The sequence below is a fragment of the Notothenia coriiceps genome, unplaced genomic scaffold (genome assembly GCF_000735185.1).
Source record: "Notothenia coriiceps isolate Sejong01 unplaced genomic scaffold, NC01 NC01_scaffold00000339, whole genome shotgun sequence".
Classification (NCBI taxonomy): Eukaryota; Metazoa; Chordata; class Actinopteri; order Perciformes; family Nototheniidae; genus Notothenia; species Notothenia coriiceps.
Window position 1 is genome coordinate 8,574,829 of NW_011333040.1, and position 27,774 is coordinate 8,602,602.

Sequence of the window (27,774 nt, forward strand, 5' to 3'; positions counted from 1 at the left end):
GTGTCTGTCAGAGCTGCCAAGTCTCACCCTTTGAGAGTGAGAGTCACGCAATTTAACCTCTTCACACGCCTCACGCCACACTTGCCATTTCACACGCTTTTTTCCCCCTCTCACTACTTTATAATTTTTTATTTTATTTAATGATATATTTCCATAACTTGTTGCTTGAGGCCTGCCGTAGTTCGAGTCAGGGACAGGGTGAGCCCGCCCTATTCTGCCCCCCGATTGGCTGACCGAGATATGTGATAACCAATCATCAGCCCTCGAGGCTAAATCTAACCAACCCAACGAAAGGCACCACGTATACAAACCAATCAGAGGCAGCTTAGGGCGGGTCATTGCGTCTCTATCCTATGAAGACAACTAGAACAACACTTATGGCGGAGAAATCGAAAAGTAAACGTGACTATAATGCCGTGACTGACATTTTCATCTGAAGCGGGAGATCAAGCGGTCGGTAACCACACATTATTTTTACAAATATGGGTCTGACTACGTGAGACTTAACGTCACACAGGCTGCTGGTGAGCAGTGTGGCAGGTTGCTGCGGTGGGTTTAACAACAAACAACTGTGACTAATGTAGCAGTGTTAGTTAAATCATCACGTATTTGCGTGTGTGAGCTAATGGATATTTACTATGAGCTAAGGGAATTTACAGTACTATACCTGTGCTGTTTGCATTTCTGTCTAATAAAAATATTCAATCAATCAAACAGTAACATGTAGCTATCTTTTGAGACTGGATCATTCATTCCTTAACTGTATACTTCGATTTCTGTCTGATGTTTGTCTGTTAGTTTGAAAGTCTGAAAGATGTCAGGTAGACTCTTGGCTCTTGTCACATTTTCTTAACATTTTCTTAATAGATTGTAAAGTTTAATGACCACATCTGAAAAACAACCCGTTTCAGCTACATTACTTTACCAGATCAGTGCACATTGTGTTCTTTTTAGGTTTCCTAAACTTCTCCCATACAACGGACCTGACGAGCGTGACAAACTGAGTGAGGAGTTTCTGGACTACCAGTCCATGGACATTGCCATGCCCGAAGACCCAGACACGTTCGACATTGAGAGCTTTTGGGGGAACATGGCATCAATGAAGAATAAGGTAAGAATTATTCTGCCCCCTTTGAAATACCCATTGACGTAATCAACTTAATTCTATACAAAAATACTTGAGAGTAATTAGGCTTCCTATGTACATTTTTCAAAGGTGACCGGTATGAGCAGATTTGGGAGGCTCTCTCGTATTGCCAAGTTGGTGTTGGTACTTCCACATTCAAATGCTGATGCTGAACGAGTGTTCTCTGTGGTGGTGGGACTGAACAAAACCGAAACAGTTTGGCTCTTGATGGAACTCTATCATCCATCATGACTGTGAAGATGGCAAACCTTTCAAATGGGAGCCCCCTCCCTCTGTCATCAAGGCATCAACATCTGCCACAAACACCTACAACATGAGACCAAAACACACAAACAAAGACATGCACATTTTTTATAATACATATTATATATATTATTCTGGTTCTAATTTTGTTACACTTAAAAAAAAAATGCACTAAAGGAAAAGGCTGCTATTGTTTCTTAAAAGGCTGCTATGTTTTCTTTATATTGACATTTTATAAATAAATGTATTTTATTTGTCAAACTTTTTCTTGTTACAATTGCTTTCATTTCTACTTGTGCTGGTCAATTATTAACACTATATAAGCTAAGGAGTCCGACAGTGCAGGGTGAGCAGCTGGCATGGGGGTGAAGAGACATCACAACAGTCTTAATGTTAATTTAAATTGAGATATTCCTCTAAATCGACGTTAAAAAAGGCCAAAAAATGTTCGCCGACCTTTGGTCGGTGGTCGAACGCATCTTCCCCCGAAAGTCTCACTCCTACTTTTTACTGAAACTTGGCAGCCCTGGTCTGTAATGGTAAAAGGTAAATGCAGAGTCAAAGTCAATCTCGCATGTTCATGAATGTGAGGTTACTGTGAAATTAGATCTGTTAACTGACTAATTAAAACAATTCCCAGCACCAAATTCATAGCTTTAAATGTAAAAAATGACTGGAGTCCAATGTATCAAACCACACCATATTCGTGTTCAAGTAAAACAGAGTGGTGTGCAGAGGTTTAACATAACATCATATACTAGGCAAACTTGACTTTCCTGTTTATCCGAATCTCAGTCCCCATACACGCATAAACAATGAATCTGGCATTGATGCTGGGGATTTAGCCGAGTTATTTTCAATAGAGTCACTCGACTGGAGCAGAAAAGTCAACAGTGGCAATGGAAACAAAAGGTAAAGTTTAAGCTCATATGACTCCTGACCTTTTCTGCATTGTTTAGGACATTTATGTAATGCAAGTGTTTATTCATTGATTTGTTAATCACATCGTTGTCATTTTATTTGTTTAATAGAGACAATTACACATTGTTAATAAAGAAAAAGTCATTGTATGTCACGGTAATTATGTTTATTGAAACTAATTGCTGGCTTTTGTCCCTGCTTAGGCTTTTCAAAATCATGATGAATTGTTTTATTATTAGAATTGAATCTGAATTCAACTGTAATAATAAAACAATACTTTTCCTGAGTTATCAGCATTTGTTTGTTGCTGTAAATATGGGGAAACGGTTATTAGGCGTGATGGACATTTCCAGATCTGCAGGGGATTTTCCAGTTCCAGTTTCTGTGAGGAGGTTGTAAATAATCATGCTAGTGTTTCACTGAATGTCGCTACACAATAAGGATAAGATGCCTTGAATTACTCAGCTGTATTTTAAAGATGCTGTTCTCGCTCATAGATGATTATTAATGCACTATTATGTTTATTACCTTGCAAATGTAAGTTTGTGCATTCACTATTAATGTGTATAAAAACCTAACATCACTCGCTCATGTCACAAATTTTACTGAGCTTGTCGGTAGATCTGCAGATATTTGATTTAAACTCAAAGACAGAACAGTTTTTACTTTTCATTATGCACTGATATTGCCACCACACAAGCCATACTGCTTGTATAAGCTGGTATTTGACAGTCCTTCACAGCAGGATTTCCTGATGACAGATGTGTGTTTTAGTATAAGTGAATTTAATGTTGCAATAACATTGTTGTCAAAGCTATACTTTTCATGCAAATAGACAGATCATAAAAATGTTCTAGATTTATATAATGCATGTAAATGGGAAATTTGTTATATCTCTTACAGGGCAAACTAAGCACCCTCCGGAGTTGAGGATTGTGTTATTAGGTGGAAGAGTATTATGCAGTGACCCCAGTTTTAAAAGTACAGCTGGCAACATCATACTTGGCAAAAGTGTTTTTGAGACCAACAGAAGAACTGCCCAGAGTGTTGTGAGGCAGCGGGAGGTACATGGCAGACGGGTCACTGTGGTTGATACTCCAGGCTGGTGGTGCCACTACCCACGAGAAAACACCCCAGAGCTGGATCAGATAGAAATCAAGAACAGCGTCCATCTGTGTCCCCCCGGGCCTCACATATTTCTTCTAGTCATTCCTTTAGAAGAAGACTTTCCTGACATTTTCAAGGAATCCCTTGAAGAGCACATGCAACTCTTCAATAAAGGAGTCTTTGATCAAACCATTGTGCTGTTCACTTTAGATGATCCATGTAAATCAAGTTTAAAATACAACATCCCTTTCTGGCCAGCACTTCAGATGATTCTTCAACAATGTGGAAACCGAAAGCATGTTTTCAACATCAGCAACCATCAGGATAGGACTCAGGTCACAACGCTTTTCCAGAAAATAGAGGCAATGGTTGCACAAAATGCTGCTGGTCACTATTCTATTGATGCTGCTGATGGGAGTGCTCTGAGAGAGAAAATGAAAGCAATCGTTGAAAGAGCATCAAAGAGGTTTGCCGAAGTGCAGGCAAAAAGAAGGAAACTCAAAGCCCTGATTGAAGGTAAGTCAGAAATGTCTCTAATTGGATAAAAAAATGCAGACAAATATGACGAAGATAACATTTATCAATAGCCTTTTGACATTACAACGCAAATGATACCTGCAAAGATACCTCACGTCCTCTTTGATTTAAACAATTTTTTTCCCTTTGAGAAGTTTCTGATTTTACTGACTTAGGGGTTTGAATAGTATAAAAAAACGGTCAACCTGACAATTACATAATGATGCACAAAACCTCAAGTCTGAATATTTTTTATTCCACTTTGTCTCTAGGTGGCAAAACTCCCCCAACACATTTGAGGCTAGTGATGGTTGGTGCACAGTGGTCAGCCAAGAGCTCAGCAGGCAACACCATTCTAAGGAAATATGCGTTTCCTGTTACTCACACAAGAACAACTGTGTGCTGCGAAATAAACCACAGCGTGGTGGCAGACAGGCAGCTCACAGTGGTAGACTCTCCAGGCTGGTTATACAACGGCACCCTTCAGGAGCTCTCTGAGATTAATAAACTTGAAATAGAAAACAGCATGCATCTGTGCACTTCAGGACCCCACGCAGTGCTCCTTGTTGTCGGCCTGGCATCCGCGTTCAACGCAACATACCAGAAAGCGGTCCAGGAGCACATGAGTCTGTTCACGGATGAAGTCTGGAAGCACACAATTGTTCTGTTTACCAGAGGTGACTGGCTGGGAGTGAAGACTGTGGAAGAGCGCATAGAGAGTGAGAAGGGTCTGCAGTGGCTTGTGGAGAAGTGTGGGAACATGTATCATGTCTTGGATAACAAAAACCACAGTGACAAGACTCAGGTAACGGAGCTCCTTGAGAAGATTGAAGAGATGTGGGCCGGAAACAAAGATGGTTCTTTTGAAGTCAACCTGGGCCGTGCTGAGCAGATGGAGGCAAGAAAAGAGGTTGCAGACAAGAAGGCAAAAAAGATTCGTCAGACGGCACAAAGACAAGCAAGAATACTCGAAGAGTTGTTTCGAGGTAATCAAAAAACTGAATGTATGATTAATTTAGATATTATTACTATTTCTAATTGAAAAAAACCTCACATTTCCCAAGGGGAGACGCAGACAATCACTGACCATAGGGTTGTACTTATCGGCCCGAAAGACTCTGGGAAGGGTATGGCAGGAAACATGATCCTTTTTGAAGAGCTCTTTGGCACAGCTCGGATGAAGAAGGTAGCCAACCTCTACAGGTTTTTTTGGGGGGGAAACATCTGATTGTTGAAGTCTGTTTTGGTTGTTATATTATTTTGTTTGGTTACTTCTATGCAGGAATTCCAAGATCAGAGAAGAACCACAATGTGTGAGAAACATGAAAGCAATGTTGCTCGACGAAATATCACCGTGGTTGAGGCGCCAGGCTGGTTTGCAGACGAGATCACACCCGACTGGCTCAAGACTGAAGTTCTGCGCAGCGTCTCAATGTGTGCTCCTGGTCCTAATGTTTTTCTCTTGGTTGTACCCATTTTCAAAACCTTTACAGAGAATGACTACAAAACAATGGTTGAGCTCTTGATGCCATTCGGTGACAGTGTCTGGAGGCACTGCATGGTGCTGTTTACCTGGGAAGACTGGCTCAATGAAAGGTCCATTGAGGAGCACATTGCCACAGAAGGCGAACACCTGGAACAGCTGGTGGAAAAGTGTGGGTACAGATATCAAGCCATAAACTGCAATCCTTATGGTTATTTTGCTTTACCTATCATACAGCTGTTTGAGAAAATGTTTGACATGATAACACGAAACAAGGGCCAATACTTTGCCGCTGAAGACAAAATGGGGAACAAGCGAAAACAAACGCAGTGGCAAGAGGAGTGGAACAGGAGGGAGCAGGAGCTAATCGACCGGATGTTGAAAGCTGTTGCACAAGAACCAGAAGAACCGATCGTACCATCTATTAAGATGAACGCAAGCATGGATGGAGCCTTCACTCCGAGCAGTGAGTTTGATATTACTCAGTTAATCTAGGAAATGTTTTACAATTATTTTAAAGTGTAAGATACCATATGGCTTGTCACGATAATAACATTATCGAATTATCGTATTAAATGTGGTTATTGCATCGATAACATTGTTGCTATGTTACCAATTTAACATATTGACCAGACCTTTATAATCTGAACACTATTAGCCCGTCATACTGTATGTGGACATAAATTCAATCAGATTTTCTGTTACCAATTTATCGTACCATCAATAGACATGACCTTGATTATTTTAGTGCCATTGTCTCAACCTACGATGTAGCGAAATGTCTTTGATAATTTTTACATTAACGACTTATCATACATTATATGAATTTTTTTATTTTTTATTTTTGTTGACGTCAATATTGTTTTGTTTACATGAGAATGGAATCATCACACATTTTAGACAACATATTGAAGGATTTTCAATATTTTGGCATTGGTCATTTTTCGTTGACATCCAGACCATTTCCAACAAAAGTAGTTAAACCATTCAAATTCTGTTTTCAGTGAGCGGAGATATTCCCAGAGAAGTTGGGGGCACATTTTGTAGTCAAAGAGAACGTGCCAAAGTGACTGAATGGCTGAGCGTTAGATTTGGGGGCTCTGATGTCACCTCTGGGGTCGACAGCATGAGTATTTCAGCCAGTGATGTGGAGATGTTGGACCAAAGCCTCTCAAAACGCAGGCACTCTTTTTAGCACACACAAGCAGGCTGGTAACTATGGAAACAAAAGAGAAAAAGTGCACAGAAAGCACAGTTTTCCAAACACTGTTGGACCCTGCCAGAAAATTGGTGATTATCCAGCTGTATTACTTTCTGATGCAGCCAATACTATGTATGTTATGTTCAATGTTTATTATTTAATGTGATTATGTAATCATGTCAATGCAGAGTTTATATTTTCAGGTCTTCCCTGTAACAGTGTAAAAAAGCATGTTATAGCATATCATGAATAGAAAACGTTAATTGTATGCAGAACATTAAATAATTTAAAGATTCAGAATTTCCCCCAAATATCAGTCTGGCAGGCGATACCGCAGCATCCAGACTAAAACCACCAGACTCAGGGACAGTTTCATCCCACAGGCCATAAGACTATTAAACACCTGCACTTGGAAACAACATCCATAAAATTCATCTGGCTGCATCTTAGAAATTATTTATCTAATATATCATATTCCAATCACTTGTATATAGAGTCATATTGCTCTTATTGTACTTTTTCACAATTTTACTAATTTACTATTTTTACTTATTTACTTGCACTAATTTTTCAGTTTTATTGTGTTGCACTGTTGGAGGAGCCTGTGGCCTAAGATGTTCATCGTCATAACTACACTATAGCTATGTACGTATGACTAATAAAAGCCTTGAACCTTAAGGCTTGAACTAATTAATGGTGATATATTATTGATGGTAAAGCAATCCAGCAATCCACCTATCTGTTTGTTAGAAATACCCCCACCTTTGTCAGTTGCATCATTACAATTATGTACAAAGTAATGCATCAATGTATCCTACATTATTCTGAAATGGGCCATTCTATATAGGTAGGCTACTTTTTAGTGGCTAGATACTTGATTTATGATGCTAACACAGTTATTTTTACGTTGATAACATTGAATAAAGGAGCTTAACTTGTAATGAAGGATTTTTCAGTGTGGTATTGTCATTCTGTGGTATTACTTAAGCAACATATCTGAGTCCTTCTTTGGCCACTGTTTTTTTGTAAAGTCCTCTTTACATTAACGGACAATCATGTGTTTTGTTATGGAACTAATTTTAAAAATAAATTGTACTATTGTTGTACACTTGAATATCTGCTTGCATTTATTTCCCCTAGACTTCTGCTCTCAGAGGTGGTTTATTACTAAAACCAATAATAATTTAATGCAGAGGTAAGTATTTAATAGTATAAAAAGTATATATATATAATATACTCTTAAAGTTACAACTAGCCAAATGAGGGCAACCATAAGGCTGATGTGGCTTATGATGATCATTGGTGGAAAGTTACTAAGTACATTTACTCAAGTACTGTACTTAAGTACTTTTTTGACATTTTTGTACTTTATACTTCATCTCCACTACATTTCGCAGGTGAATATCATACCTTTTACTCCAGTACATTTATTTTAACGGTCACAGTTACTTGTTACTTTGTAAATATAAAAACACACATGCTGATATAGTGTAATGCAGTAGTCCATTAGTTACAACACTGAAATGCTCTTAAATGTGTAAAAGTAAAAACATGATAACATACTGTGAAAAGATGCATAACGATTACTTTTACTGTTGAAACTTGAAGTACATTTAGCTGATAATACTCCTGTACTTTATATTATCCTGAATCAGGTCATTGAGCAGATGAGTACTTTTACTTTTTGTACTTGAATTACATTTTGATAAAAATTACTTTTATACTTTTACTGAAGTAGAACATTTAAATCAGGACTTTTACTTGTAGTGGAATATTTTAAGACCATAGTATTTGTACTTTTATTTAAGCACATTATGCTATTATTACTTGTTCCAACACTGATGATGATAACAGCGTAATACAAACGCGAAAGCACCTTACAGGCCTCCGTCGTTTCTCTCCGTTGATTTCCTGTACCCGTTAGTTTTTTTACTTTTCGTCCCAGTGTTGCGCAACTGCTGCTTTTCTGCTTTCTTTCCAGCACCTTTCTTCTGGTCGACATGTCGGAGTACAATGCGGTGCCTGCAGCGGGACCCGGGGACCCTCTGAACGGGCAGACAGCTCTCGGGAACGGGGCAGGAGGCATCCAGAAAGATGCGTTCGCGGACGCAGTGCAGCGGGCCCGGCTGGTGAGGAGGAGGGAGGTGACAGCTGAGCTGGGGGAGGGCTAGCTTTCTGCTTAGCTTATGGGCTATTAATGTTTACACAGCCTGATATATTCTATTAATATTTTTGAATTATCATGTATTTTTGAATTGTTAATAGTAGTAAAAGTAAGCTAGTAATGTATGGTCACTGCTTGTCGTAGCTGAAACACTGTCTGTGTGTCCCAACAAACCCAGTGTGTAAGTGACAGGGTGATAGGAAAATAAAACTTGCAAGATTAGCTTAACAATTACCTAAATTCGAGTCAATAAAAATACAACATTATGGGTTTGATGTTTATAATAAATGTGGGGGTGGTTTATATAAAACCCATGCAGGTATGATGGCAAACATACCTGGTTGGCATAAAACAAGCCAAGAAAAAAAGGCAACTTGTAAAATAACCAAAATCCAATCAACTAATTACTGTATATAGGCCTAGTCTTAATTATGTATTATGTTATTTTTAAGTGGATTTATATTTTTGTATTATTTGGGACTGTGAGAAGTGGCCTTTCGATTTCCCTGTTTGTACAGAAATTGACAATAAAGTGAATTTGACTTGACTTTAGACTTCATATTATTATCGTGGATGTCCCAGATCAGATAGATGGACAACTTCATTTATTTATATACTTTTTACATGTTCACCTATTACTTTTGTACATTATAGTCCTGTCTATTCTTTACCTTCATATTTCTACTGAGAGCATTGCAAAAAAACAAGTCAATTCCTTGTTTGTGAAAAAATCCTTGGCATAAAAAGAGGTTATTCTCTTCCAGACCTTAAGTCTGACATGCTCAGTCTCAAGTGTAGCTTATACTTGAGTTTTATCATGTTGGCACACTTGAAGGGGAGGGTTGGACCATCTGTTTTTTTACAGCTCAATTGTCATGGTTACCTTTATTCTTTCTTTTCAGATTGCAGCAAAGATTGGAGTTGATGCTGGTCCTCCTCCCACGAACAACAACACTGCATCAGATGGCTTTCCCTTCACTGCACAAAAACGGCAGCTGGAGGATGCAGGTATTGGTCACCTCACTACTCAGTGCACAGTCTTCTCAATCAAAAGGTTTATTTTGTCACTCAATTGAATAAATACCTTTCTTACCTGTATTGTCTGTATTGCATGCGCCTGACAGATGAACCAGAGAGTAAAAAGCTGGCTGCTCAGAGTGACTTGGATTCAGCCAATGCATTGTGTGAGTGCATCCCTCTATTCAATTTTCTATTTCCTTTTTGCGCTGTGATGTTTAAAATATATAGCTGACTATTTAGTAGAGACTTCCAGCTGTAATCTCTTTTTTTCTGTTTATGTCTCAGCTATTGGTGAACAACTGGCTGCTCTTGCACAACAAAGGTAAGGTCTGATCATTTTCAGTTGTTTGTATGTATAAGTTTGAAGCCTTTTTATAAATGTTGCCTGATTTATTGCCTCTTTTTCCCTGATTGTCATTCTTGCCTGCTGATAGTTCCAGGCCTGCCTCCAACACAGAGGAATACAGTGTCCCGGACAGCATGGTGGGACTCAGTGAGTTCAAACCAACTCAGTTTTAGCACACAAAAAGATACGCTTTGAGAGTGTGACTCACTCACAACAAAGTTGTATCTCTCTTTCTCTACAGTTATTGGCCGTGGGGGTGAACAGATCAATAAGATTCAACAGGAGTCCGGTTGCAAGGTTCAGATAGCTCCAGGTACTGCTTTACTCATCCACCGGTTTACATTTTCACTATAGTTTACCTTTTAATTTTAATATTGGTATTCTATGTGTGTGTGTCCAGACAGTGGAGGCCTTCCAGACAGGAGCGTGTCTCTCACAGGTTCCCAAGACTCCATACAGTAAGTATCAGACCTTATGAAAATAGGCTCACTTTTGTTTTGTTTATGTTACGTATGATGTTGGTTGCCCTGTGTATTTGTCAAATTTGCCCAAAAAAACCTGGCAAGAACATTGCTTAAAAATTTGATTGTTATCACTGATTTGATGTGACCCTAAGGAGCCAATTAATAAACCATTTTGATAAATGTATCAAATTATTTCAAAGATAATGTCTGGCCAAGCTTTATATAAATTAGGCACTTAGTTTGAAGCCCTACGATGCTATTTGTAAATGGTTAACCTGTACAGACCTTAATTGCTTACTGTCAATGGCCGTTAGATCAGCTTGATTACAACATTTTGTAAAAAGGACGCGGAGTAACTGGTCAGCTCTTCCCTGGATAGGAATGCCCGGAGGCTTTTGGAAGAGATCGTGTCTCGAGGGAGGGGTACGCCACCTTCTTCTTATCACGAGTCCACCAACGGGCAGAGCGGCACGGTGCACGAGATGATGATCCCAGCAGGCAAGGCTGGGCTGGTCATTGGAAAGGGAGGAGAGACTATCAAACAGCTGCAGGTAAACTGCATTTTAGAAACTGTAACTACATTAAAGCACACGTCCAGTATTCAATCATGATAATGCACAATCGCGTGAAATCCAGGAGCGTGCAGGGGTGAAGATGATTCTGATCCAGGATGTCACTCAGGGACCCAACGTCGACAAGCCCCTACGCATCATCGGAGATCCCTACAAAGTCCAAGTACATTTATATAATCTTCTCATAAATGTCAACCTAAATCTGTTGTGTCCAGTTGCCATGTAATGTCATCATCGTGTTTTCCTTTTCAGCAAGCCCAGGAGATGGTGCAGGACATTCTGAGGGAGAGGGACCACGGTGGCTTCAATGAAAGAAATGACTTCAGCGCCCGGATGGGAGGAGGCATGGATGTGAGTTTGTGTGAGACGGAGCAAAATAAGAAGTGGGATAAGTTGCCTTTGAACCAAATTGGTTTTAAAAAACGTCTGTTTTCCACATAGATTCCTATACCGAGACACTCAGTCGGTGTGGTTATCGGGCGCAATGGAGAGATGATCAAGAAAATCCAGAATGATGCCGGAGTTAGGATACAGTTCAAACAAGGTAGGAGTCAGGCCTTGAATTGACTTTAATGATTAATATGTTGATGTTGCCTTAACCGCACATAAACGTTCAAATCCATGTCAAGAGAACATGAAAGTTTGATGCCGATTCATAAAAAAGGCACCTTTTTGGCTCTCATTGTCCCTATACTTTTTTGTCTTCTAACGAATGATAAATGTAAATGAAAGACGTAGTGTCTTTATTTCACCAGAGCAAATACCTTGTCCCTTTTCTGTAAAAAGGGTTTACAGACAGCTGCTTGCATTGTGATGTTGCCCAATATCTGCTGAATCAGGCAAATCTCTCACTTTGGTTGCAAATCTGGTGTCATGTTGCTCTCTCTTTTTTATTGACTTAACATCCATTATTGTGTTGAACTGATTTTTCAATAATAGAGCAGGTAGCCTTTACCTGGCCTGTGTGAGGTTTTGAGTTGAGGCACTTAAATGGACCCTTCCACATAGGTCATTTGATACAAACAAAGAAAAGAATACAGCTAAATGCAGATTTCAATCTTTCCTACAGATGATGGGACTGGTCCAGATAAGATCGCACACATCAGTGGCCCCCCTGACTGCTGCGACCACGCTTCTCAGATCATCAACGACCTGCTGCAGAGCATCAGGGTCCGGGATGAGGGACAGGGGGTAAATGTAATAAAGTATATTCCCAATCAATTGTGCATAATAGTAAACGTATGGCAGCAAGATGTAATAATCCTTAAGCATGCTTGCTAAAATACTGAGGCTTTCTCTCCGCTCCAACCACAGGGTCCCCCAGGTCCTCCAGGCATGCCTGCAGGCAACAGGGGTCGAGGTGGGGGTCAAGGCGGCTGGGGGCCCCCTGGAGGGGAAATGACCTTCTCTATTCCTGCCCACAAGTGTGGACTTGTGATTGGCCGGGGAGGAGAGAACGTTAAATCCATCAACCAGCAGACAGGGGCCTTTGTAGAAATCTGCCGACAACCGCCCCCCAACGGAGACCCCAACTTCAAGATCTTTATCATCCGGGGCTCGCCGCAGCAGATCGACCACGCCAAGCAGCTCATCGAGGAGAAGATTGAGGTACTTTCTATTTTAATTCGTACTTACATAAAGGTAAATATGTCGGTTCTTCTTCATTTGATGTGGGATTAATTAACATGTTTCAGATCCCCCTGTGTCCTGTGGGCCCGGGACCAGGTGGACCAGGTCCTGGAGGTCCAATGGGTCCCTACAACCCTGACCCATACAACCCTGGACCGCCTGGGGGGCCCGGACCACCACAGTGAGTAACAAGGACTATCATACAACTGTTTGTAAAGCTTCAGATATTAAAGTGGACCTATCATGCTATATTTGAATAATATAGTGTAGGACCATACCTATATAAGGCATATTTATACTTTTTATTTTTCAAAATACCAAACAGATCATGCATTTTAGCCATTCCTCATTTCGCTCAATTTAACACTGTCTTTGCATGGGCTGATTCTGTGAGAACAGCACCATCTACAGGCCTGGCATATGTACTACAGCGTCTCCAGCGCTTTCGAACGGCAATGTCCGTGGCTGTCTCCTCCTGATTGGTGGAGTTGGCCCAATAGCCGTAGCGCCACTTCTGTGACGTCATAGAAGTTTTCAAATCTGGATCAGTCTGTATCAGATCCGTTGCAGCCCCTTTTTAAGAGATTTGGGTATGGAGGAAAATAGAGAGGGTTGTGTTTTCTGACACTTGGTGAGTTCCCCGGAACACCGGGGACACATATTCATGTATAAAAGACGTACAAAAGTGCATTTTGCATGATAGGTCACTTTTAAAGTTCTCCGTAGCTACATGATTCTGTTCACTGGATTACAGAGACGCCATGTATGAGATCAGGGCACATCATTCTGAAGGGGAAAATAAGCGAGGGGGCATGTTACCGGACTGAGAAGTAGCTGATTTTTATTCTGCAGCTGCATAAGAGATCAGTGGTGGTTTTATGTGCTGAAATCTCATGAATTAACCATTTTTGCTATTTGTTTAGCAGCCACCAAAGGCTAATGTTGTGGCTTCCTCTTTAACTTGTTTTAATAAATTGTTGATGGAAAATATAACCTGAGAAAAAACATTTTGGTCAGAAGACTTAGTTTTCTTCTAAATTCAATAGTTTGCATAGTTGCATTTCAGAGTATCATTTGTTTCCCTATCATGTCATAGTGATGCCAACCATTGCTCTTCTCCTCAGTGGTGGTCCTCACCAGTACCCCCCTCAGGGCTGGAGCAACACCTACCAGCAGTGGCAGCCCCAGGCCCCCCATGACCCCAGTGAGTCACCGTTGACTTCACTGCCTCTCCTGGTTTTGGGGGATCAATGTTTATTTGATGCTCTTTTTAGCATGTTGGCTGCTACAGTGCTTTCATCCCAGGCTATACGTTTTAACCGTCCTATTTTCAGATGAGTAATGCCTTTTTGTTTTCTAAGTCTAGGAAGGTGAACAGGAATACTGATGGTAATGTTGTGATGAGATGTCTTGACGTTGAGCAGCAGCTAACCGTGTCTCTGTTTCCCCCCTGGTCTCCAAGCCCGGTCTCCAGGCCAGTAGCAGGACCTCACCCCCTCCACCCTGCATCTTTTCTAGGCATGGCAGCAGCCAATGACCCCAACGCAGCCTGGGCGGCCTACTACGCTCAGTACTACCATCAGCCGCCACGGGGGGGTCCAGCCCAGAACCCCGCTACCCCGGCAGGAGGAGGGGCCCAACCTTCAGGGGAGCAGACCCAGCCTGCAGACCAGCCAGACTACAGCAAGGCCTGGGAGGAGTACTACAAGCAGATGGGTGAGGCCGCAGAACAACTCCCTCTGGAGCTTTACCTGCTTTTCTATTGTTGCTGAAATGTTCTGCTGCTTTAAACCAGTCATCATCAACTTCAGCCGGGAGACTAAATACATAATGTTAATGGGTTTTATGTAACCCATACAACTTAGAAGGAATTCATTTTGTTGTGGATGATTGACCAACACCAAATGTGGGTGTTTGACCCATTTTAACATTTGTCACTAAGCTAAGCGATAAGCGACTAGCCCAGACAACCCATAGCAGTAGTCCGGCCAAGGCAAGTGCGATCTTTTAGAACTAATGCAGGTCAAACTCAGCTCTCATTTTTTTCTCATTTCTTCACATGCTCAAATGGAACTTTTTAGCTAACTCACTTTGGTTAAACAGTGAAAATATTAAACATTAATAGAATAAATCTGAATCTTATTCTTGGATAAATGTAGTTGATAATATCCCCCAAAACAATTGGTTGTTCGGCAGTGACATACAAAATACGAGATAAAACCACAAAAGCACATAAACACATCGTAAAAATAACAATAAACTAAAATAATATCCATGACATCCATTTTATTTTTGAAAATGAAATAATTTATAATCTATGTATAATGTAAAAAAAAAATGTTGGTTCATCTTTTGCAATATTTTATATATTACATTTCTGATTTGTGTTGCTTAGCATTAGTGTGCATCGTGTTGGTTTCACTTAAACATCAAAACCTGATCAGAGATAGTACGTGTTGATTTGTTGTTTCCCCAGGTGAACTTGTTCTTAAAGTGGAAGTGACTGTTATGGTGATGTCTCTTTTATCCCTCCTCCAGGCCAGGCAGCAGGCGGCTCTGCCCCTGCACCTGCTGCACCTGGAGAAGCAGCGGGGGGGGCAGCGTCCAAAGCGGGGGGGGAGCCGGACTACAGCGCTGCCTGGGCGGAGTACTACCGGCTGCAGGCGTCGTACTACGGACCGACCGGACAGGCGGCCGGACAGCCAGCCGCTCCACAGCAGGGACAGGTCGGTACAGAGCGAGGCTTTCGTCCTGTTTCTGTGGACCCTGCATCTGACACCGAGGTTTGCTTTCAATCCATCTGGAGTAAATACATTATTTTCTAAAATAAAACGGATGTGCTTCCTTTCAACTGTTTGTATTTTAGACGCAGTGATGGCAGAAGGAATCAGGAAGACAGGATGAAGAAGACGACCGCGAATTTAAGTCCAGGATCCAGCCTGTTTATCTTTTATTTAGAGTGGAAGTGAAACCCTTCCTCACCGCCGAACCACCCGTGGAAACTTTCCAAATGAACATTGTCAACTGAACAAGCTTTCTAGTGCTTTGCAGCTGAGGCAAAGGACTGATATCCCGCCACACAGGTTCTCAATACCTTTAAATATATTTTATGAATGCCCTTATATATATGGAAGCCTTGATATGCTTTCTTTACTGCAGAGGAGTTGCTTTTAAATATATATAATCATCCTCGTCTCCCTAGCTATCAGGTCTTATATCTGATTGTGTATCAGGTAATAATACATCATTCATCCCTTTTTAAAGCTCATTTGATTTGCCCATTCTTTTAAATTGTATTCTTTTACTCTAATCTTTTGACTTGGCTAAGACTTTTGTGGTATTTCTATGGTATTATTTTTCATTTGCTTATGAATGTGTTCATATGCAGCATTTTGTATAGCAAGTGTACAAATAGATTTGTAGTGTTGATTGGTGCATGTGGACTCACTTTTCATTGCTGAAAGCTGCTAGAGATAGATGATGAAAACACCCCCCCTTTATCTGCTAAGGACATGCAAGTTATGTGAAATAGTTTTAAATAGGGAGCCTCGATGACGGGTACTAGACTTAGTCCTGGAGTCCTTGAAGTGTGAAGGACAACGTTGTATAATGGCTCATAGGTTGCAGGATTTATGAGCCGCACATCAGGTTATGCATCTTTGTTATGGCCTTCCCATTAACTTCCCTGCCATTAACACCCACCAGACCTTTTATAACTAACATACTGGGAGTGGGCATTCACCTTGAGGCAACTGCATACCTCATCCTAATTTGGAGTTTCTGACACCCTCTGTAGTTTTCATGTATTCTAAAATAGTGTTATGTAAGGCTAAATTCACCTCACATTTGCATCATGCTGTGATTTTAATGCACGTTTTATACTTACTTTTTTCATGGATGCCAACGAGTATGTTTAAATATTTGACCCTTCATTGTGCGTAACAGAATGAAATGTAGTCTTCCAATGTGTCTCACTTGAAGATATACATGTACATATATTCAGCAATATAAGGCTGTCGGTTTGGACTTACAGAGATGTATCAGGTATGAATCTTGTATTTTGAATGGCAGCTTTGACGCAGTGTTGATATTGCTAATAGATGACCACCAGCAGCAATACTCTGAATTCAAATGGGGCAGATGTTGATTACTTTAAAGTGTGTGTTGAACATTTTGTTGTCATGTTTTTTACAAACGGTATGCACTTAAAACATTGCCCACTGTTAGCAGATATAACTAAATCACATTTGAGACAAATCACCACTAGATGTCACTGTTAGCTTTTATAAGAATAATCAAGTGTTACTAAATAGATGAAACCCATTTACAGAGGAAAATATTTGAAAGATCTCGTTTTAAACTGAATTTGCTGCATTTTGAGTTTTCACACACTTACAATCAACAACACTTTTGATCTTTTACTGTCTAAGGACATTTGTGTGGTTTCTGTTCCTGTAACTCTTTGCACTTTGTGTGACAGTCTCAGACAGGAAGTCAGTTTATGAAAAAAAAGACTCAGATTTACCGGTAGTAAGGCTGTGGCTGCCTGTCAATGGCTACCACAACTCTATCTCTGAGCCACAAAGCTTATAAAAACTGATGATCTGAGAGATATGACTGTAGTTACTGTTCAACAAAGACACTTTCGTTAAACTAAAGGAAACAATTATCTACAAGAGTGCAATTTTAAAAATTCTTTAATTTATATCTTTAAAATTAAAAACATCTGAATTGCATTCTACCACCTCCAAAGGCACAGTCATACTTATAGCAGACCAAATTCATAAAACACTGCCACTGAACATCTTTTTTTCTCAATTGTTTTGTACATAAGAAACAATGCACTATAAAAATTACTGAACATTTTTCTTACTAAACAATGGCCATTCTATTTGCTGTAGATGATATGTACTCAGCTGTGGTAACGTTAGACTCGTATATAAAGGTTGATGTGCTGGTTTGAGGCTGGCGATGCTTGTCGAAAACATGAACATCGCAGCTATTTAAAGACATTGTATTCATAATTCCAAAAATGACATGTTTACGACAACCAATCATGACGAACAGTGTTTGAGAATATGGATGTTTGAAGCAAAACAAAGCCATCGGCAGGAGGGCGGAAATGCAGCGAGATGAAAGCACAGTGGAGGGAGATGAGTGTCGGTGGGGGACTGTGCAGAAATCAGATCTCACCTCTCACCACAGAGTGGTACGAGATGTTCGTACGACATCTGACAACTTCACCCCACCATTAAAGAAAAACACTTAAGACTTCAAAGAAAGTGGAAAACATTTCAGATAACTGTCTGAGTTTTCAAGACAATAGTCGATATGTGCAAAGAGGCAGGGCCTTAGCCTATTAGTGGAAAAGCCATCAGATATGATAGAGGATCAATAACTAAACTTACAATCACAAATTAAGAAAGCACACAAAGGTTGCTTACAATGTGTGACATCACAGCACCATACACTGCACAAGAGGTTCACTTAGTGACAACAAAATTCAAAATAGTGAATAAATATACATCAGAATATTAGAATATATCAGCGTTCTTACTCAGGCACAGTCCCCCTTAAAACAAAGAAGGATCATTTTAAAACAATGGGAACAAAGCAAAGGTTTGGCACACATAGAAAAGAGAAATAAGGCAGGAGAATTATAAGTCAATGGAAAATGAGGCCATAGAGGAACTTATTGGATGAAAGGAATTAAGTACTTAAAACATATAAATATGACACATACATACAGTACCTCTTCTCATGGAGCCACATGTTCAATAAAAAAAGAGAGGATTTTTTTGCAGCAACTAATGGGAGCCCCGATTCCACAGCCGTAGATTTTTCTATACAAGTGTGAGTAGCAGCTGCGACAGGCACTCCAAGAACACAAGAAGGTTTTTTTCTTTACAGGCAAATTAAATAAAACAGGTACTATTCACACTTCTCCCAAATGAACACCTTAAAAAATATATATATATACACACAGAGGAAACAGTCAACAATTGGCATTACTCACAATCACACAACCAGACACACACCATCATAGAAAAGCATGTTCAGTCAGCCTCCAGAAGCAACAGCAGAGCAGTGTGACCCCCAGTGCTCCAACAGAAATAAACACATCAAACAAATATCCCAACCTCCCGCTGTCTCTCACTGATGTCCCTTTTTACGAACTAAATGTAGCAATCGTTCACTGTTTAAGGTCGGCTTTGCACCCTCCTCCTGTAGAGATTACCTTTACACACGCAAACACACATCACAGTATTTCCAAGACTACTTTGATACGGCAGTGACAGTTTCTGGAGGTGAGCGGATGTTTTGAGTTAGGAGACAGCGAGGCTACAGGTTGCAATGCAATGAGAGAGAACGAAAAAAAACATGCCTGGCAGTTTTACAGGTCAATACAACTGAGGGTTAACACATGCTCTGTGTTACATTCATTTCAATGTGATACAAAAAAAAAATTCCTCATTATCAGAAACTTCCTCAAAATAATACCTACTACCTGAAAAACAATGACAAAGTATATTTAAAAAATGACTTGGTTGAGATAGTATCTCAGAATAATAATTAAGTATTTCACCATAATGACATACTATCGCTAAACACAACAAATGGTATCGCAATACCATGTCATACTATCTCTAATAGTAAGAAACGTCAGAGAAGGATTCTTGTTCTTATTATTATTTGTTATGTTATTATTCTGAGATACCAAGTCATTATTTGGAGATTTTTTTTTGAGAGAGTGACTTTGAGGGTCTTTTTATTTCATCACATTGGCTCTATGGGTTTTGAAGACACGTCCCATTGCGGTGCCAACGATTGTGAATCGGGTCAATGGTGCCAACAGGTGGTTCTGCCATTCAGGCAACAGCAGTACTGAATGTTTTGATTGTGTGTGTGTGTGTGTGTGTGTGTGTGTGTGTGTGGGTGGGGGTGTGTGGGGTGTGTGTGTGTGTGTGTGTGTGTGTGTGTGTGTGTGTGTGTGTGTGTGTGTGTGGGTGTGTGTGTGTGTGTGTGTGTGTGTGTGTGTGTGTGTAACCATTTACAGAATGCAGCAGAAGCGCGCACACACACATTTAGAAGATCTATATACATGTGTGGAGTGTATAAATTAGTGGTTTTTGTACATCTGTGTGTGCTAGTGTGTGCGAGTGTGTGTGCATATTCACTACGATCGGCTCCAGCTAGTTGTGTGACTGTGTGCTCAGTCGTCAGCTGATCCGGTGCTGAACAGGACTCTCTGGTCCATTCGGGCCAGCTTGGCAGGCGGCTCCAGAGACTCGTCTCCTAGCACCCCCCCGTCTGAAGGAAGGGACAGCTCCTGACCTTCATCATCACTCTCCTCCTCCTCTTCCTCTTCCTCTTCTGGGATGGACAAAGGGAATTGAGTTAGTTATTAACACAGCTTGAGATTTGACGTAGGGCTGATCTGAATAGATCAAATGTTTAGGAGCAGTTTTTTTTTTGTATTGGTATTTTGGCACGGTTTCAGATAGAGAGTAGGCAGCTCTAATATTAGTAATTTGCTATTTTTTAACTGTTAATTCAGTGGCGGCATCATAGGGCTGTTTCTGACATGTGTGATTCAAACATTTCAAAAGAGCAGAGCACGTCCAAAAGTTAACATTTATTTAAAAAATAAGGAAGATGTGAAATTCAAAACATGTTTTTTACCAAGACAACTATTATGCTCTAAATATATTGGTTGATGTTTGGACTTTAAAATATCAGAAAGGGAGCATGCCCCTTTATTGCGTTCTAGTAGCAACCGAACTGTAATAAATCAAATAAATATATAAAATATATACTATAAATATTAAAGATGTTGTGTATTTACCTTTGTCAGGATCCAGCTGGTTGAGCCCCCGGCCTAAACTGGCAAACTAATGGCAGAGGGGAAATGTGTTAGTACTATTTACATTAGAATTAGAAGCATCTATTGTCATTATACAAGTACAACGAGAAGAGTAAAGCTACTCCTTTTAAGGTGCCATCAAAACATTCAGAATAGACAACAGACAACAAAGTAGAGATGCTCAATTAATCGTATTTCATTCGCATATATCAATTATTGACCAAAATAATCGAGATTATGATTTTTGCCATAATCGAGCAGCCCTACAACAAAGACATACATAAAATAACAATGAAATAAAGTGCAGGAAATAATTCAATTAGTAGTGTATAGTAAATATGTATGTGTGGATGGTACTTTATGTATATTGAACTTATGTGTTGTTGCACAGGGGAGGAAGACTAGTGCAAGAGTTCAGTGCCATGATTGCTCTGGGTAAGAAACTGTCTTTGAGTCTGTTTGTATTTATTTCATGTTTATGTGTGTGTGCGCTTTGGTACCTCTCCCATGACAGCGATGGGGGTCTCTCCTTTAGCCTGGGCCACTCGGTGCTCTATCAGGTAGTACATGTACTCATCGTACAGCAGGCGGATCAGGTGAAAGGAGCCGAAACTGGCTGCGCTCCTCAGGGTCAGATCTCTGATCACCATGGAGCTGGAGAACAGAGACAGGGGATTTAAGTCATCGGTACATCATATCACTTCTTCTTCTTCTCAACCACCAACGGGAAGTGTGTCTTAGGGTTTCACTATGATAAAGTTCAACGAATAAGAGACGGAGAGGGATAAACAAGTTCTTAACTGCTCTTTTACAACTAATGTTGGAACAATTCATATCCAGTCTTCCCGTATTTGCCAGAAATGCATTCCTACATTGAAGACACAGATTTTTTAGTTTGGACAGACGGGTACAGAGTCGTTATCATCCTACCAAACACGTCACTATCGTAGTTCTTAGTCCACTATCTATCTACAGTACTTATTAAGCTTTACACAAATATATACAAAAACATTTATAGAGCGTGCAGCCAGTGGAATTTAAAATCAAAATACTCTAAACATTCAGGAGCAGATATCGTGAAGTTTTTCATGAAGGTGGTGAAAAGATGGTTAAAAAAATATGTAATTGTTTTTGGACGAGTGGACTGCAGCCCTGCATCTCTCTCTCTCTTTCTGTGCATGTTTTACTTTGAGTCTGGTTTTGGTCACCTGATCACCTCATGACTCCCTACGGCTGATAAATGTGAAAAACAGATTTTCATCTTCAATGAGCAGCAGAGGATTTTGTCACCTACACTACACAAGACAACACAGTGGAATATAAATGTCCAACGTCTCCCACCTGTAAAAGGACCACTTGAGCAGGAAGAGCTTGGCAGCTTTGGGGAAGGCGGGGCTCTGCTGGTATGGCTTCAGGACCTGGGAGACCACCCCGTCCAGCCACGCTGCCCACTGCTCCAGGGAGTTCTGCTGCTGCAGGGTCAGCTTGAAGTCCTGCTCCAACCGCTGCACCACGCGGTCCTCACACCGGCACACCCAGGAAGCCTGCTCCTGCACGGGGGGGCAGAGTGGGGGACACGTTATTGTGCATGGTAGTCACACACCTGGCACTAGTTGTCTTAAGAGAGAAGCAGGGTGACCTGATCTTTCGACTCAGGTTAAAGTCCTTGGGTGTTTCTCAATGTCGAGGACGCTTCCTTGGTAGGACATGTCTTCCGAGTCACTCCTTCAGAAGCGAGGCAAGAATCCTTCCTAGCCTCGGAAAACGAAGAATGGTGGAACAGGCTAACAGGTGTGCGTCATATGCGAGGCCCCGCCTAAAATGGAGCATGATTTCCGCCAAAGATTTTGGAAATTGGTCCGTGCGCAATGCATTGTGGGAATTTTAAGACCGCGGAGGATACACATGTGCAGCCTCGAAATTTCATGCAACGAAGGACGCCGGCCTCGGTAGAATTCCAAGGATCCTGGACATTGGAACAGTCCTTCGGCGGGATTCGATGACGTAGCATCCTTGAAATAGTGGCTCTGGAGGAGCCTTCCTCGACATTGAGAAACACCCCTACGGTAAAGAAATACACTCTCTGCCTGACGGTATCATACAAACATTACATGTTATATGTTCTTGCCTTTTTCCGATCAACTTTAAGCCAATTTTACACAATAAGAGACAGTTTGATCATCTTCACCTGCCTTTGACAAATCATGTCCAGTACATATATAGATATTCATTTATTTTTCTTACCTATTTTTTTATTCCTTTATTTTTGTTGATTGTGTTTCAGCTCAATTTTGTGTTCTTACTGTTGTCATTTTTTATTTGAATTATGTAACCTTATATTTGTTTTTGTACCTCTACTATCACATTTCCCCTTTTTTCACTATCTGGATTTGTATGCATTCTTTTGAAACTAAATCACTTCCAGGTTCAGGGTTCTGTTTCAACACATGTGAGCTCCATTCACTGGAGACAGGAGAAAGACTTCTGAGAAAAAGCTTACATTTCCTGGGGTGGGGAGTTGCAGGAAACCCAGACTTAGGTAAACACCCACAAAACCTCAAGCTGCTACAGAAACATGCAATCAAAAGCAGGGAAACAAACACCGACATTTCTATGAGGTGACATGAACGCAGCAGAGACTAAACCAACCTGGACGTTAGCAAAGTCCACGCGGTTGAGGTCGGAGAGCATCTGGTTGATCTGGGCCGTGTTCTGCAGCACGGCGCGGGCCGCCTGGGCCAGGTGGTTCAGACTGGTGTAGCGACGCAGCGTCTGGGCAAACGCATTGGCTGAGGTCACCTGAGAGGTCACAAGGAGAGGAGGATGAAAGGACAGCAAATTAATACTTTACAAAAAGCCACGGACACACATGAATATCTCTAGAAAAACCTAGAGGATGTTTGTTCAGCTCTGGCGTTGATGAGTAGACGGGGCATTTAATACGAACATGTCATCATAATCAAATAATCAAATGTAACAGCCCTATATTTCACCTTGCATCTTCACTTTATCACAAGCATTGTCTCATTAATGAATGAGAAAAAAGGGAATGATGGGACTTCCTTCATAAGAGTTAGTTGTTTTTAATAGACTATTTTCTTCTCATGATAATTTAAATAATTTCCCTGGAAATGTAACAACATATTTTTTCATCAAAGCTGCACCACAGAGCAAATGATATGTTGTGTAAAATCAGCTGTAGCCTTTTCACAAAACGGAAAACGGATGCATTTCCAAAAGCTTGCTCAATTGTATAACAAACAGTTTCTTCAGCAACTGCAAGCCAACTCAATTATACCTTGATGCGGACCATTTCTTCTGGGATGTTCATCATGGCGTTGGTCAGCCAGCTCTCCAGGCTCTTGGCAAAGTTGCGGATGGCTTGAGTTAAGGCACCTAGGGGCAGCGAGAGAGAAAGGGGGTAATAGACTTTCATTCTTATCCATTTATTTGATCTTCCCTGAGGATGTACCAGGAAAAAAGATGTTGGTATTACAGAGTTCATCAAGTAAGGTAGGCTGTGGCTCAGTGGATAGTGTGCTGGACTTCGAATCAGGTGATAGCAAGTTCGAGTCCCACTGCAGTCAGCATGTCGTTGAAGACACTTCACCCCAAATTGCTCCTGTGGGGATTGCCCACGGTACTGAATGTATGTAAGTCGCTTTGGATAAAAGCGTCTAACAAATGACATGTAATGTAATTCAAATTGAAACCGAAAGAAGTCATTAACACCTCTGACTCACAGAGGAGTTGATATCTAATCAGGGAAAAAAAGACGTGCTCTACTAAAGAGCCAGGTCATCATTCCAATGTCTAATCCAGAAACAATAATGTTGTCACAGAAATGTAGTATTTTCTAATATTGACTCCAAATAGCTGAATATGGCACTGTGGGTAAATGTAGTTCTGTACAGGCATCTACTGAAGGTTAGGATCTTTCATTAATCTGGCAATTACATTGTCTGGCTGGCAGAGAACTATCTGCTCCATAGCTTCTCTAGGACTTCCAATCACTCTGTACATTTGACATTTATACTCAATTTAATATTTAATATTCCATGCCTCACATACTTATGTATACATAATAACTTGCTTTATATTTTGTTACTGTACATTTGTAATTCAACATGTATATTTTCTACTTTCTTGTTTATTTCTAGTCTTTTAATTTGTATTGTACAATGTCATGTCTTTTTATGCTGCTGCAACACAAAATAAATCCCAAATTGGGATCAATAAATTATTCTTATCTTATCTTAAATCTAAGGAAATATTTACTATAACAAACGTTTTCTGTGCAGTCACTTTTGTGGTTAAACTATGATCATATGATATTTTGGGACATGCATATACCACTACACCGTGTTGAATTTGACCGTGCAAGTAGGGCTGCTCGATTATGGCAAAAATCATAATCTCGATTATTTGGGTCAATAATTGATATCACGATTATTAAAAACGATTATCCATTTACTTTGAAAACAAAATGTGAACAGCATGTTTTTAACAGTTGATTACCCTGAACTATATATGTATAATTCAACTGATTTAAAAAAATAAAAAATAAAAATACCGTAATTTTCGGACTATAAGGCGCAGCAGCGGCACACCACTCTCGGTTCCACTTTTACTTTTGCGCGCTACCTGTCTCACTCTTTTCCGGCCTCCAGCTTTTCCTGCTGGAACCCGCCGCTTAAAGGTGGGGGTCCGCGGACCGGCCATAGAGCCCATAGAGTTAAAGGTGTTGGCCGTTAGCTGTAAAAATCCATAGATTAGCCGCACCGTTATATAAACCGCAGCGTCGAAAAATAGGGAAAAAGGCGCGGTTTATAGTCCGAAAATTACGGTAATCGTTTTATTTAGATTATGTTGTTTTCATAATCGTTGCAAGCCAAAATCATAATTGCGATTAAAATACGATTAATTGAGCAGCCCTACGTGCATGACTATCATTCCTGCAGAGCCTTACTGGGGATGGGCCTGAGGACGTCGGGGATGAGGATCTCCACCAGGGCCTGGTACAGGCTGTTGTCACAGTCCCGGCTCCAGCGCAGCACCGGGTCGTACTTACACAGCACCACCAGGCAGGACTTAGGCAGCCGCTTCTCAGACTCGTCATGACTGCCAACACACACATATTCCAGTTTAAGTTATCAGCATGCTGTATAACATGGTACTGCTTTTGTTTTGGACTAAAATGTTTGTCTTGAGCACTCACACAGCCAACGTGGCGTCTCCCGCCTGACTCTGGCTGAACCTCCAGAAGGTTTTCCACAGAGTTTCCACCAGAGTGAACTGCAGGTTGACCATCACATCAAGAATAGCCTAAAAAACCAAAGAGGAAACACGCTGCACGTCAGTGACTGCAAATACATGACTGAGCACAAACAGATGATCACAGGATCAGTTGGAAAGACACAGAAAGACGAAATATATATATTTATTTTCTCCTCATAGCATTGTGAAGCACCTTGAGATGATGTTGTTTTAAAAGTGTGTTATATAAATTAAATGTATTATTATTATATATATGTATACATGTTTTTTTATACATATGTTTTTATACCGTTTCCCGATCTCTCTGTCTGTACACACAAACTTAGATTGACAATAAAGTTGACTTTGACTTATTAGTATAATTATTACAATGTATTAACTACCTAACATCTCTTGTCTCATTTCAATCTAATTATCGGAATAAACTGCAAACGTCCCTCAACCTAGAGTCTTGCATTTTAAAGTGTCCATGTTTCTTGTACGTTTTTTAATTCCTTATGATAGTGTAGTTGCGTTGTTTCTGTTATTATGTTTGTGTTCTTGTGAATGTTTGCTTTCCACGTCTTTCTTGGAAAAGAGATCTTAATCTCAATAAGACGGCTTGAATAAATAAAGATACAAATAAATGAATAGACCGTACTTAATAATATTGGGTATTTTTGAACCTATCTTCTTCCTCAGCTGTCTAACAACATGTCCTTTCATGTTCCAGTTCCTACAGTCCTACCTCAGAGGTTACAGTAGGTCGTTTCACTTAAAGTAGTCCTCCACAATCTCACAAACATCTAGATGAGCGGGAAACTCATAAATACTCAATGGGAGCTTCATTCAGTTACCTCACAGTGCTCTCTGTACAGCAGCTGAAAGCTCTTGATGTGCTCCAGCTCGATTCCCTCAGGCAGAGACTTCCCCTGCAGGTCGATGTCTGGGAACTCTGGGAGGGCTCGGGATGCATCTGGAACAAAAGAGCACTGGATACTCAAAGAGAAATCACATCAGAGCAGTAAATAATACTGTCTTATATGTCCTTATTGTACTTCCAGCTCATGTATTTGTTCGTGCACTCACCTAGGAACTGCTGGTACTGCTGGACCTGGGTGCTGATGTCCACCTGGCCAGCCCCCTGCTGCTGCTGCTGCTGCTGCTGGCCGGCTCCTGCTGCCGCGCCGTTAGTCATTCCCTCGACTTTATGCACAGGCTTCAACCTGATAGGTACGAACATAAAGTGAATAGGATGAGGCAGATCAAATATTCTGATCTACACAAAGATGATGAATACCAAAGCCAAACAGACAGAGGAAAAAATAAATGTACAAAGGAAATTGATTCATGTGTAAAAATGATAGATGGATGGAAATGGTTACGGTGGTGAAATAATAATCGGAAGATGCCAAAGTATGGGAGACTTAAACTTGTGTGGTTCCAGAAGCAGTCTGGTTGTCTATGAGAAAATGATCCGACTTCTGCTTGGTTTGTTACCTAAATTACATTTTTTCTGGATTAGTTTCTGGTAGGGATGTAACGATACCAAAAACTCACGGTACGATAATATCGCGATAAAAAGTCCACGGTACGATATTCATCACGATATTGGAAAATAAAGAAAAATAATGTGATTGAATTTTTTATCTTTATTGAATAATACATCTGATTTGTACAGCATTTTAGTAAGATAGTAGTATTTTTAAAGTGTCAACAATATAATAATCAGACCCTGCAATAGAATAAATCAAGTTTCACTTTAGTTTTTCAAGTAACTCAACTCTAACTCACTAACTCACTCACTCAGCATCATCAAGGTTATCTTTTAGGAATATGAG

The 27,774-nt window shown here is 40.4% G+C and overlaps 3 protein-coding genes and 1 long non-coding RNA gene across 11 annotated transcripts; 3 read left to right on the forward strand and 1 right to left on the reverse strand.

Annotated features, from left to right (window-relative positions):
* Positions 1–9: 9 nt before the first annotated feature.
* Positions 10–1,313, forward strand: LOC104944506 (uncharacterized). 3 transcript variants are annotated; one of them, XR_798236.1, is made up of 3 exons: positions 10–549; positions 955–1,111; positions 1,217–1,313. It is a non-coding gene; the product is annotated as an uncharacterized lncRNA (long non-coding RNA). The 3 variants fall into 3 exon arrangements; XR_798237.1 differs by having other exon boundaries at positions 10–457; XR_798235.1 differs by having other exon boundaries at positions 142–453.
* Positions 1,314–1,741: 428 nt separating this feature from the next.
* Positions 1,742–7,036, forward strand: LOC104944561 (GTPase IMAP family member 8-like). Its single transcript, XM_010770114.1, has 6 exons — positions 1,742–2,302; positions 3,215–3,934; positions 4,207–4,920; positions 4,999–5,120; positions 5,217–5,883; positions 6,422–7,036. Exons 1-6 carry the CDS (start codon positions 2,290–2,292, stop codon positions 6,610–6,612), a joined length of 2,427 nt encoding a protein of 808 aa, XP_010768416.1. The 5' UTR covers positions 1,742–2,289; the 3' UTR covers positions 6,613–7,036.
* A 1,489-nt stretch (positions 7,037–8,525) lies between these two features.
* Positions 8,526–15,772, forward strand: LOC104944520 (far upstream element-binding protein 2-like). 6 transcript variants are annotated; one of them, XM_010770067.1, is made up of 18 exons: positions 8,526–8,762; positions 9,685–9,790; positions 9,907–9,966; positions 10,088–10,124; positions 10,237–10,295; positions 10,390–10,461; positions 10,549–10,606; positions 10,992–11,163; positions 11,249–11,347; positions 11,437–11,535; positions 11,626–11,728; positions 12,254–12,381; positions 12,499–12,792; positions 12,879–12,994; positions 13,938–14,017; positions 14,332–14,529; positions 15,352–15,596; positions 15,680–15,772. In XM_010770067.1, the coding sequence occupies exons 1-18, from the start codon at positions 8,619–8,621 to the stop codon at positions 15,686–15,688; spliced, it is 2,079 nt and encodes a 692-aa protein (XP_010768369.1). In that variant the 5' UTR covers positions 8,526–8,618; the 3' UTR covers positions 15,689–15,772. The 6 variants fall into 6 exon arrangements, with proteins under 6 accessions (XP_010768369.1, XP_010768397.1, XP_010768376.1 ...); XM_010770095.1 differs by having other exon boundaries at positions 15,352–15,539; XM_010770074.1 differs by having other exon boundaries at positions 12,254–12,375.
* Positions 15,773–19,832: 4,060 nt separating this feature from the next.
* On the reverse strand, positions 19,833–27,176 carry LOC104950569 (MHC class II regulatory factor RFX1-like). Its single transcript, XM_010777109.1, has 10 exons — positions 27,023–27,176; positions 26,791–26,909; positions 25,896–26,002; positions 25,647–25,798; positions 23,976–24,073; positions 23,327–23,476; positions 22,019–22,227; positions 21,178–21,331; positions 20,660–20,705; positions 19,833–20,187 (listed from the first exon to the last, which is right to left on the reverse strand). Exons 1-10 carry the CDS (start codon positions 27,174–27,176, stop codon positions 20,027–20,029), a joined length of 1,350 nt encoding a protein of 449 aa, XP_010775411.1. The 3' UTR covers positions 19,833–20,026.
* Positions 27,177–27,774: the final 598 nt, after the last annotated feature.

Coding starts and splice junctions, on each gene's coding strand:
- LOC104944561 (XM_010770114.1), top strand. Junction 3,935..4,206: donor ACTCAAAGCCCTGATTGAAG/GTAAGTCAGAAA, acceptor CTTTGTCTCTAG/GTGGCAAAACTCCCCCAACA. Junction 5,884..6,421: donor TGGAGCCTTCACTCCGAGCA/GTGAGTTTGATA, acceptor TTCTGTTTTCAG/TGAGCGGAGATATTCCCAGA.
- LOC104944520 (XM_010770067.1), top strand. CDS start 8,619: ATGTCGGAGTACAATGCGGTGCCTGCAGCGGGACCCGGGGACCCTCTG. Junction 10,462..10,548: donor CAAGGTTCAGATAGCTCCAG/GTACTGCTTTAC, acceptor GTGTGTGTCCAG/ACAGTGGAGGCCTTCCAGAC. Junction 11,729..12,253: donor TAGGATACAGTTCAAACAAG/GTAGGAGTCAGG, acceptor TCTTTCCTACAG/ATGATGGGACTGGTCCAGAT.
- LOC104950569 (XM_010777109.1), bottom strand. CDS start 27,176: ATGTTCGTACCTATCAGGTTGAAGCCTGTGCATAAAGTCGAGGGAATG. Junction 26,003..26,790: donor TGTACAGAGAGCACTGTGAG/GTAACTGAATGA, acceptor TTGGTTTTTTAG/GCTATTCTTGATGTGATGGT. Junction 25,799..25,895: donor GGAGACGCCACGTTGGCTGT/GTGAGTGCTCAA, acceptor GTGTGTTGGCAG/TCATGACGAGTCTGAGAAGC.